At 43.0% G+C, this 12,135-nt stretch overlaps 2 protein-coding genes across 2 annotated transcripts; both read left to right on the forward strand.

Annotated features, from left to right (window-relative positions):
- Nucleotides 1-487: 487 nt before the first annotated feature.
- Nucleotides 488-5,656, forward strand: nek2 (NIMA-related kinase 2). Its single transcript, XM_061051870.1, has 9 exons — nucleotides 488-673; nucleotides 1,756-1,973; nucleotides 2,093-2,333; nucleotides 2,473-2,555; nucleotides 2,648-2,774; nucleotides 2,882-3,110; nucleotides 4,449-4,503; nucleotides 4,630-4,703; nucleotides 5,035-5,656. The coding sequence occupies exons 1-9, from the start codon at nucleotides 578-580 to the stop codon at nucleotides 5,220-5,222; spliced, it is 1,311 nt and encodes a 436-aa protein (XP_060907853.1). The 5' UTR covers nucleotides 488-577; the 3' UTR covers nucleotides 5,223-5,656.
- A 1,037-nt stretch (nucleotides 5,657-6,693) lies between these two features.
- slc30a1a (solute carrier family 30 member 1a) lies at nucleotides 6,694-11,843 on the forward strand. The gene is made up of 2 exons (XM_061051871.1): nucleotides 6,694-7,438; nucleotides 8,830-11,843. The coding sequence occupies exons 1-2, from the start codon at nucleotides 6,859-6,861 to the stop codon at nucleotides 9,750-9,752; spliced, it is 1,503 nt and encodes a 500-aa protein (XP_060907854.1). The 5' UTR covers nucleotides 6,694-6,858; the 3' UTR covers nucleotides 9,753-11,843.
- Nucleotides 11,844-12,135: the final 292 nt, after the last annotated feature.

Consider the following 12,135-nt stretch of genomic DNA (forward strand, 5'->3'; position numbering starts at 1 on the left):
TCAGGGAAATACTTTTTTTTTACAATTCGCTTACACATTTGAATTTTTCTGTCCTGTGTCAGATAGAGATAGTTGCCAGGGTGACCACAGCGTGGCTTCGACCTTCGAGCAGATTGTGTATTTCTGGCGCCACCCTGTGGACAGTGGTGGACCTGCATGAGTAATCTACCCGCCCCACTCTCGCGGTTTTCAGGCGCTTGGCAACCTCACGAGTTGTATGTTCTTATTGACCAATCAGGAGCCACCGGTAGGGCAGAGTGGGCCAATCATGATTTGAGATGTTCGGCACCAATTTAAACGGAGAGCCAGCGCTTCCTGTTTTGTTTACTGCAACACACACGAGTGGACTTTCAAAGAAGGAAAAAGCCCAAAATTGCTTTATTTTGGCATCAATATCGGGGACTAAGGCGACTCCAGGACAAGAGTAAACCGAGACAGTACTTCTGAAATAACTTGTTTAAGTGTATATGTTATCTCCAGACGAGTTTAGCATTAACTGGTCCAACAGCCTGTGTTAATGTGTAGTCCACGTTAACGTCAGCTTGAGTCAGATAATATTTAACGATTTATTCGAAAGATGCCGTCCCGAGTTGAAGATTACGAGGTGCTATACACTATAGGCTCGGGATCCTATGGAAGATGCCAGAAAATAAGACGGAAATCGGATGAAAAAGTGAGTAATGTTTACACACACAAACACACTGCCTACCTGTCGCTAGGTAACGCACGTTCACCGTTTACTGTGGTTAACCCGAGTTATAACCCGAGTTAAATAGAATAGAGTGATTCTGTGTGAAGTTTTCTATACTATGCACTTCAGTTAAGAATATCAAACACATTATAAAGTCTTGTTACATAAGCCTAAATAAACAATGTGCAGTGATAGGTGACGGGAAAAAAACATTGTGTATTCGGTTTTGTAATCATTGTTTTATAAAATGATAAAAAATAAATGGCAGATATGTTGATTCCCTTTCAAAAAGAATGAATGAAACCTTTATTGCCCCTAGGGGAATTTGCCTTGCACAGAGAGGTAAAAAAATTCAAACAAACATTTACAGGACAGCACACAAGAACACATAAAAACACACTAAAGCATCACATGATTCAACTGAGGGATTTCAGCAAGTTCAATAGAGTGCAGAGTTCGTCCTGTATAATCAGCTCTTATTAAGCAGCTGAATACTGCGCGGTACAAAGGATGTAATGCCTCTTTTAGTCCTCATCCTGGGCAGTCTGTACCTGCGCCCTGAATTCAAGAGTTCATACTCTGACCAAAGGGGGTGCAGAGGGTCAGCTGTGATCTTGATGGCTAAATTCAGTGTGTAACCGGTCTGTCAGGAAAGAAATGCTGTACACTTGCTTCCCAGTTATCTTGCTGCCTAGTTTAACAACCTTGTCCAGTTTGTTCCTATTTTGAAAATAAAACAGAACTAAATTGAGGTTGCCCCCTTTTTTTCCCCAGAGAAAGGCAGAAGTGCAGCTTCTTACCATGCAGGTATCCCACCGGAGCCTCTGACTTTGAAACCCTTTTTCAATTCAGACAATAACAGCTATAAGAAGAAGTCAGCAGACAGAAAATGTATCGGAAACCATTTTGACAATCATTAATAGTTTCAGTTGTTTGTTACGCAAAAAAATGTGGATCATTTAAAAAAAAAAAAAAAAGTGCTACCTACTCCCTTGTTTTCACTACTGTGCAAAGACATCATAATATGTATATTGCATTTTGATATTTAATCTCTTTTTCCGAAGATCCTTGTGTGGAAAGAGCTGGACTATGGCAACATGGCGGAGAGTGAAAAGCAGATGCTGGTGTCCGAGGTGAACCTCTTGCGGGAACTCAAGCACCCAAACATAGTGAGGTACCACGACCGCATTATAGACCGGAGTAACGCCACACTGTACATCGTCATGGAGTACTGCGAGGGGGGCGACCTTTCCAGTCTCATCACTCGATGCATCAAGGAAAGGTGACTATCTGATTCTTGGTGTTTGAATACTTAGTGTACTTTAGGTTGCTGTGCCTGCCTTCTGTCTACATTTGAGATTTTGTACCTGCTGAAATGTAATTGTTGTGTTACTCTGGCAGGCGTTATTTGGAGGAGCAGTTCATCCTGCGAGTCATGGCGCAGCTCACGTTAGCCCTGAAGGAGTGCCACAGACGCAGTGACGGCAGTGCCACAGTCCTTCACCGAGACTTGAAACCAGCCAACATCTTTCTCGACATCAAGCAGAATGTAAAGCTAGGGGACTTTGGCCTAGCAAGGATCCTGAACCATGACACCAGTTTTGCAAGAACATTTGTTGGGACACCTTACTACATGTCTCCAGTGAGTTCTTTTAATCCGGCTTAGTCCAATGTTTTGCTCTCAAATTAAAAAGAATTTGCAGACTGTTTAGAGCATTTAGTCTGAAGTCTGAGCCTCCTGGATACAGCCTAATTAACTATATTTGTGTTTTTTCTATCAGGAACAAGTAAACCGGATGTCATACAACGAGAAGTCAGATATTTGGTCACTGGGGTGTTTGCTGTATGAACTCTGTGCTTTATCGTAAGTTTTCTAACTCCTCTGCGTGTGTTTACCCAGCAGCAGGTTCGACAACTTTTGAATCTGAACATTTCTCCTGGTTTTCCCCTGTTTAGCCCTCCGTTCACTGCTTACAACCAAAGAGAGCTGACAGAGAAGATCAGAGAAGGGAAGTACAGAAGAATCCCATACCGCTACTCTGAGGAACTAAACACCTTACTCAGCAAAATGCTCAACTTGAAGGTTAGAAGTGAATAATTTAACAACCAGATGATCATGATGAAACCAGCCAGTTTGTTTATGACTTGATGTAGGGGAGGGTTCATAGATCTGTATTTGTCTGTAACCAGGACTATCTGAGGCCCTCTGTGGAGTCAATCCTACAGAGCAGCCTGTTGGCTGAGGCGGTCTCTGAGGAGCTGAGGAGGGCACAGGCAAGGCTTCGAAGGAGGTCAGCGGAGTCTGACTGTCCCCCTCAAAAGCAGGCTGAATCCGCCACTGCAGCAGAACTCCGACTCCGGGAGCAGGCGCTGCAGGACAAAGAGAAGGCCCTCAAGGAACGAGAGGAGAGGCTTGAGAGTATGACAATTTGTTCTACTTCCATTTGTGCCACACTGATCCCCTTCTGGTCAAAGTTTTAATCTTACTGTGGAATTGTCGCGTTACAGTAACTCCTGCTGGCTCCTCTTCATTCTTTTCCCAATCTTCCGAACCCTCTGTCTATCATCGTCTGATAGATCATAAATGCCTCTGGCAATGCACATGAATGTCTCAGTAATTTGTCTCAGTAATTTCATGGAAGCCAGAGATTGTGTTAAACAACTTTCAGGCAGAACTTCTTTTTATGTGTGCCTCTTGTAAACCTTGTCAATGCTTTGTCCAGAACATCTCTGAGAAGCGCCCGTCCATCTGTTGAGTCTCCGTTAAACAGTAGAATGTATACGCTGCAGCTTCACTCTGAATCACTTCAGCAGCATGAACCCGAAAAGGAAACTCATTTAAATGTGATGTACTTGCAATTTAGGGGAATTAAGTTGGCCTTGATGCCCATTTTTTAAAAGTAACAAGCGAGCGTTGTCAGGTCTGTCTACAAGAAGAGAAGAAAAAAAAAAAAAAAATGATTTGTGTGTTGAATGGAAGTCGGTTGGATCATTTCTAAATCTAAATGCTGATTGGCTTTCCCAAAAGCATCGAGCAGATTTATGGCACAAGTTTAAATGTTAGATCTTTAATGGATTGTTAGCTTCACTGTTGTGCACATATTCCTCTACAGACACATAAATCATAATAAGATTACCGTCGATGGGAACTGGTTTGTCATTAGCGTGTATAATGTTCCGCCTGTTTATTGTTGTCCGGACTGTTTTACACTGCTGATACGTAGTTGGTCAATACAGCTCGGACTACAGATGTTCTACAAACAGAAAATTAAAAACCCCTGTGTATAGATTCTACATTTCTATACAGTATAGAATCTACACATGGAGATTAGGATTTTCCCAACCTGCAAAATGAATGACATCTGCTTTTATAAAAGATGAATAGCTGGATTCTGAATCCATTGTTTTCTTAATGGAAACATTTCATACCTCGCTCTTCAGGTGTAAATAGTAAAGCATGATTCTTTATGAAAGTGGCTGTGTTACTCTGACAAACCATCCTCTCACTCTAAATCCTCCACAGATAAACTTGTTTGGCCTGAACAGGTTTGTTCCACCTGCTAGTGCCGAAGGTGTCACAGCTGAATGTTTACCTGCTTTTACTCTCTTAAACAACTGCTTCCACCCCTCATGATTGACATTGAATAACATAACAATAAAATAATGAATACAACTGTTAGGCAGACTGGACAAATGAATGCTGTAGAATTCAAAATGAATGTTTTTTTTTTTTTTTTTTTTTGTCCTTTCATGGCAGAAAGAGAGCAAGAGCTTTGTGTTCGTGAGCGCCTGTCCATTGAGAAGCTGGCAAGGTAAAACTTTTTTATAGAAGGCTCAAAATGGAACCGTTTTACTCATTTATTTTAAATCAGCAATCTTTTCTGCTTCTGCCATTGTATTGAACGGTGGATGTGAACTCTTTAATTCTAATGTTTCAGGGCAGAGAGTTTAATAAAGAATCACAACCGTCTGCAGCAGAGGGACCTGGACCTGTTCTATGGCAAAAAAATTGGTAGGGACCTGCCTGAAGACCTCTGGATTTAATGAACTGAGCTGTGTTTCAATGTTTTTATTTGTTCATGCTTTTACCTAGATGACTAATATTCAGTGTATTTATTACTTTTTAATTCATTTAAATACTGTTTTTATACTCTAATAAAGTATTATTTATGACCTGTTTTGATTTAGAAAAATAATTCAGTTCATATTACACACTGTACATTCTGATCTTTGTTTTTCAATTCCATTCAAACTTGTTTTAGACACAGGCTACAGATTTAAAAAACTGCATACAAAAACACTGTAAGATACCATGTGTGACTCACTGTCATTCTTGGTCCTAGATGTGGAGTCCCCCAGCAAGAGGAAGGTCCACTTTGCAGGTGAAACCAAAGAGAACCAGCAGCCTGATGGTCATCGCAGCGAGCTGATTCTAAGGAGGCTGCAGGTGGCAAATCTGCGGCCTCAAACACTGAACGATGTAGAGAAAACCTGTCAGTTCAAAAGCAGACAGATACTCGGCATCCGCTGATCATACGGCCATCACTGTCCAACATTTAACTGAAGGTCAAAGAGTCATAATAACTGGATGTAAAATAAGCTTTATTTATAAAAAAAAAAGTAGTTTCAGAAGCTGAGGCTGTAGAGATGCAAACATCTGTCATTATTGCAGGCTTTGAAGTTGTTGTGATTGTAAATATACTGTGTGTTCTTGCTAAAAAAAATAAGTAATTTTCTTTCATGTACTGCTTTAATATACACTTACCGGACCGATTTACTGATGATTTTAATTAGTAGGAATATTACCGTACTACTCCTGCACCTTGACATTCACAATAGGTATCTTTTTCACAAGAGAAAAGAAAAATAACATGCATATATTTATGTACCATATATGAATAGTTTAAAAGAATATGCATACTTTCAGAGTTTGGGGTAATGTTTCATATTAAAAAGTTATTCAAACATTTTGTCTGCTATTTGTTATAGGGATTATAGAGAAGTATTTCTGCTGTGTATAAATCAAGAAAGTATTTGGTTTTTGACGTTTATTATGATTATACATCGATTGAACGCCAGTTACATCAAGACAGATTGTGCCCACAAGGGGTCATCACTTTCCCATGAAAGGCCAGCTGCTGAATGTATAATAGGATGCTTCTGCCTGTGATAACAGTCAACGAAGCATCGAGGCTTCACACTTTGACGTCTTTTGTTCTTCAGACAGAGTATATTATGAAGACAGAAGCTTAATATATCTTGTATTTCAATGAAAGGCATCGAGTTTATATTTCACAAGATGATAGGGAAAAAGAGGGGAAGAAACAGAGATGTGTAACAATTAAAGTCTTACTACTAATATTTGACCAAATATGTAGGCTGCTTCTGGTTGAATTCCAACTCACACTGATCATTAAAGCCAGTAATTAGTCACTTGAAACAAGTGTTAATGCATGGATTTTAGGCAGACACTTACAAAGCTTTTGTCTGTTGATTGTATTAACATTCAAGAGGCAATCACTTCAAAGCGCTGAGTGTAAAATATCTGCGTCAAAAAGGTGTATTTTTCTACCGATACTGAAGACTGATGCGTTATCGCGAGACTTCAGTTGCCGTTAGCGTGCGTAGCAACCACTGTTGTCTCGATGCTTTGCCCCGCCTTCTTTGCGAGAATTACTGAAGGTGACCAATCAAATTCCACAATGAGCCTGCTCCGCCAATAGAAATCGTGTGTGTGTGTGTGTAGGGGGGGAGGGGGATGTCCCTTACGGTGCCGTGTTTCGTGTGGAAAGTTTACCGGCTCGGGTGCAAAGTTTCAGCCGTCTGCAAAGCGAGGGTTCGTCGGCTAACGTTTTCTGGACTATGCTGGTGACGACAACGGTTTTTATTTCCACGTAACAAGAAGCGTTTCATCTGATAAATATCACCATCAGTGGGGTGGGTTTTCTCCGGTAATAGCCGAGTGATGCCGGGGTTGCTTGGACAACAGCAGTGAATGAAGACGCTGATAGCATTTGCTCGTATTGTTTTCAGGAAGCCAGCTAGCTCAACGTAAATCGTTAGCTCGGAGTATTGAACCGGCGAGCTAGCCTGATAGAAAACAGGGAAACAAAAAAAAAAAAAAAATCGAAATTTCACTCGACGAAGGAAAAAAATAAAATAAAAAAATGGCTTGTGAGCCTAATCGTGCCCGGCTTATGTGCATGCTCTCATTGACTTTTGGGTTTTTTATTGTGGAAGTGGTGGTCAGTCGGATGACTTCATCCCTGTCGATGCTGTCGGACTCCTTTCACATGCTGTCGGACGTCATCGCCTTGGTGGTGGCTCTGGTCGCGGTGCGATTCGCCGAGAAGACCCAGGCGACCAACAAAAACACCTTCGGGTGGATCCGGGCGGAGGTGATGGGGGCTCTGGTGAACGCGGTGTTCCTCACGGCGCTGTGCTTCACCATCGTGCTGGAGGCGGTGGAGCGCTTCACCGAGCCCCACGAGATCGAGAGCCCGCTGGTGGTCGCCGGGGTCGGCGCCGCGGGGCTGCTGGTCAACCTGCTCGGACTCTGCTTGTTCCACGGACACGCGGGAGGAGGAGGCGGAGGCCACGGACACTCGCACGGAGGTCACGGACACTCGCATGGAAACAAGAACAAGCGGGTGAAAAACAAGAAGGCTGGAAACGGGTCTACACTGGAGGAGACCAACAACCTGGTGGGAAATCACAGCAGCCCCGGGGAGGCGAGACAGAGAAATGGTCAGTGTTTAAAAGTTGGTTATGAAATTATGTACTACAGGCTAATAGCATGTGTCCCACATTCAACCTAAAAGCATGTGCTAGACCTTATCTCCATTGTTAGCAGTCCAGATTGCGTAACAGTACACATGCGTCTTCAAAGCACCCTAAGGACACACTGCCTGAGTGACTAATCCTTATTGTTTCTTCTGTGACAGAAGACATTCAGACAGCTGTTTTGTTGTTATCAGACATTTGTTTGGGGGGGGAGGAGGGGGGGTTATTCTATCCTTGGAAACATGGCCATCTCCAGTGACACTGGTGAAGTTTCACATTTCAGCTATGTAAATATAAAAGCGCCTGTCAGACTCAGCCTAGAAACGTCCTGTTTTTTTTTTTTGGTTTTTTTTGGGCAAGTCCAAACATGTTTTGGGAGTCTAATCTATCAGAATTCCTGCAGCTTTCATGCAGTACTCACACCACTCATAAAGTGTATCAAATAGTATGTGACACTACCATATCTTGGGTGTCTGGTTCCTAAACAACACATACACACACATATCTGTCTTTTCTGTTAAGTTGCAGTTAAGACGGTGGTTGGATTCCTGGTTGTTGACGTTAAAGCAATTAAAACGCCACCAAAAAAAGCTTCTGTGGGCTTGCTGGTGGTGGTGGTCATTCTGTCACTGCCTATCCTCCTCCCTAACTGTAGGAGAAAACCGTACAGAAGACACCCCCCCCCCCCCCCCCCCCCAGCACGGTCGGGCCTGAGCAGTTTCAATAAAATGGAGGCTATTTCCTCGTCCTCTGTGCACTGATGGCTGTTACTGGGTCATACATCAGTGTAGCAGTGGACTCAACAGCCCCAGTCACACCATTAGCCAGTGATGAATGACTCCGCAACAGCATCCTGGGATAGAAACAAGCAGCCGTTGCCCAGGTGCCTTTCCCTCAGAGCTGTGTATGCAACACTGTATGCAACTACGAATGAAGTTTGCTTCAGGGGAATCACTGCAGATTGTCTGTAGCGTTCAGGATCCCCGTGCTGGTAGTTTTGCCTTCATGTAATTCTGCACAGCAGTCCTAAAGTGTTTACGTTTGTTTCTCAGGTCAGTTAAAGCACAGACTCAGTCCTATGGGGGGGGGGGTTGTCCTGATAACATTACAGCTTTAGTTCTCGCCTCTTTGTTTTCGTCTCAAAAGTGCTTTGTTCTTCGACCCTAAATTATGTAACCTCACAATCTATCAACTGGCTGCCACTGATAGCACCATCTTGAAATCACCTTGCAGTGAGATACACCTTTTAAAGCTTTGTTTTCCTCCCTCTATGAGTCTATTGTTTTTGTATATGTATTTTAATGTACAACTTTTCCCCCAAATTATTCAACTAAACTCCGTGTTTTTATCTTCAGAAATCAGCCGTAAAGCCAACACAGAGGCGCAGATGAATGGCAACACCCACTATGAGGAGATGGACCCTGACCTTGAACACGACTCATCGCAGCTCAATATGCGCGGGGTCTTCCTGCATGTGTTGGGTGACGCCCTGGGCTCTGTTATTGTGGTCATCAATTCCTTGATATTTACCTTTGTGTGGAGGCCCTGCCAAGCAGATGAAACATGCATTAACCCATGTATCAACAGCCACACCACAGATCACCAGCATGTCAATCACACGCTGGTGGACCTGCTGGAAGGTCCCACTCTGTCACCCATGACGATGGCGGGCCCCTGCTGGGTTCTCTACCTGGACCCCACGCTCTGCATCATCATGGTGTGCATCCTGTTGTACACCACCTACCCGCTGCTGAAAGAGTCGGCCCTCATCCTGCTGCAGACTGTGCCTAAGCAGATCAACATGCACCGCCTCAACGAGCGGCTACTAAATCTGGAAGGCGTCCTCGCCATCCACGATCTGCACATATGGCAGCTGGCCGGCAGTCGCATCATAGCAACAGCGCACATCAAGTGCCACGACCCCACATCCTACATGGAGGTGGCCAAGCGCATCAAGGACTTCTTTCACGACGAGGGCATCCATGCCACAACCATTCAGCCCGAGTTCGTCACGTTCAGCTCAGAGTCTCGTGACTCCCTGTGTGAGCTCTCCTGTCGGACTCAGTGCGCTCCCAAGCTGTGCTGCGGCTCTGTGGACAAACAGAACGCAGGTGGTGACAGGAAGGCCGGCACTGACTGTAAGGCTGCGTCCTCAGCTCTGGAGGTTATCAACGAGACCCCGGAGCCGGCTCTCGCCGTTCAGGTGCGTCCTCACTCAGAGGACGCAGCCTCAGAGGCTGAGGTCATGATTGCCAGGGAAGTGGAGTCATCTCTGTGAGATGGGAGAGATGGAGAGAAACAGAGGAGAAGCTGGAAAACCATCACATCAAGCTAATTCCTCATTGTCATTGGTGCTGTTGTCTTTTTAATCTGTGCCTCTGTCACAGAAATACTTTCCTCAGCCTTTTATTCTCTGTCATTGCCTCCAGTTTTGGGTAAAATTCATCCCAAAAACACTCTATGTTCATGCATTTATACCCTTACTTTCCAGATATATCCTTCTGTTTACCTATTTTCACCTCCCCCTCCCTCCCAGCCTCTCCTCTGCTGCTCGGCCCCTCTCTTTTTGTCTGTTGCCCAGGCAGTGTGGTGGCCATGCATGTTGGGGTTCACTGACCTTATCTCCTCCAGGACCGGAGTGAGGCCTGCATGAGTGTCCCTCATTAGCACCGTGTTGTGATGTGTCATCTTGTCCCATGGTGTTTCTGTGCCAAAGCTTCTCACTGCAGGACTGAAAGGATTCGAGAGAAGTCCTCCTCCCCTCCAAAAGGACACACACACACAACAAAATGCAAGTCAGAGCACACATCACTAGGTTATTTTGTTTAGCCTACGGACCTGTTTGCAACGAGTCTACCTTTTTTGTTTTTAGCGTAGGCTTTAAGCAGATCTATTTTCTTACTCTCTGGCCCAAAATTGAAGAGTATTATATTGCATACTAATTTAAGTCTTTAAGTTATTAGAAATGATCTATTTCTCTTTGTAGATGCTGTTTGTAATATTTAGTTTGGCTGATAGAAACTTTTTTTTTCTGTCTTGAATATTTAGACAGACCATCTATGCTGTAGTCATTTTTTTCAAATGTGATGTTTTTTTTTTTTTTAATGATTCTGTTTATCAAGACTTTCCTCTGGCCTTGACTCAGTTTAAAATGCAGTCATGAGTTGGATACAGAAGCTGTATCTACAAACTCTCTCACATTGCCTTTTGAACACAAACAACTGCTGTGGTATAGCACTGTAGACACAGAATAACTGTCTTGCAATGGCACAGTCACCTAATGAAATGTTCCTTTATAAGTTTAGCCTTGCAAGCCAGAGGGTCGGGTCTGTTGTGAAGCGATTAGTACTGTATGCTATGATGAGGAATGAAACACTATTCTCTGTATGATTCTGTAATGGAAAGCTTTCTGGTGGTGGCTGTTGATTTAAGTCCAGTATCCTAATGAATGTGTTCAGCACCTCTTCACAATCCATGCTGAAATTTTATATTTCCAGGACGTTTTACAATGTTTGCATGACCAAACTCAGACTTGGTGTTTGACTTTTAGCAGCTCCACTTTGAGCTCCAGTTGCTGCTTACCAGTACCCGCTGGTATTTCCCCGACATTACTCATTACTGTGTAGGGAATGACTCGTGTTGAGTCTGATTTGTACTTCTGCATTGGATCGAGGCCGTAGCATACGCCTTAGGTACGCAACCCCAAGCCCTGTGATTGGACGGCTGGGTTTCGTCGTATTTCTGGCAGTCACGACATTTCCGATATCGCAGCTGTTTTAAAAATTCTGCAGAATGATCAGCTTCAACTCCAGCATGATATGTTGCCATGGTTTCTAGCACAGTTACGCAGACACACCAAGGTACAAGTATGTATAGTGCTCATGATGACATAGTCAACCCGGTGTAGCTACGGCGCAGATTTGACGCAGAAGTACATAATCCAGGCTTTGTAGTTTTTCTGTCCTCTGCTGTGGACTGCTGAGCCAGCTCTTTTTTTTTTTGCTGAATTGAAGACCATATGGTGGCCTTGGAAATTTTATGAATTTTCACTCATCACTACAGATATCATTAGAAGGTGATCCATCAAAGTATTTCAGATTTCCACTCCCGTGTCAATGTGTATGCAATATAGAATTTGTGCTGGGGAATATATTTTGATGCGTTCCTTCATTTGTAATGTTGGGTCACTTTTATTCTGTGTCTTTTAAGACTTGAGCTCTATGTGCAAATTTAAAACAAGTGTTTTTTAATTTTAGATATGACATGTCAACTGATGTGTTTTTGATAAACTATATATATACAGTACTGTCCAATGTGTCATTGTGAAATAAAAGAAATATGGCTGTTTGGTACAGTTTATGAACCAAAACTTTTTCTCTGACTTTTTGTGAATACATACAAACCACAAAGGTATGAACAACTCCCACAAAGGGATTCAAAGTTACTACAACAAATGTTTATCCACCACAATGATGTAAAACCACCACAAACATGTAAAACGACATGGAGATGAGAATATATCAAAACAATTTCTAATGGTGGCAAAATTTCCACATAGAAAAAAACTAAAACACACACGACGACCACAAAGAGACAAAAAACAAAACGGGCTGCAATAATAAAAGAATTACAGGTTAATCAGAAAAGATATGAAACCAAGA

Source organism: Labrus mixtus, chromosome 12 (assembly GCF_963584025.1).
Source record: "Labrus mixtus chromosome 12, fLabMix1.1, whole genome shotgun sequence".
NCBI classification, from domain to species: domain Eukaryota; kingdom Metazoa; phylum Chordata; class Actinopteri; order Labriformes; family Labridae; genus Labrus; species Labrus mixtus.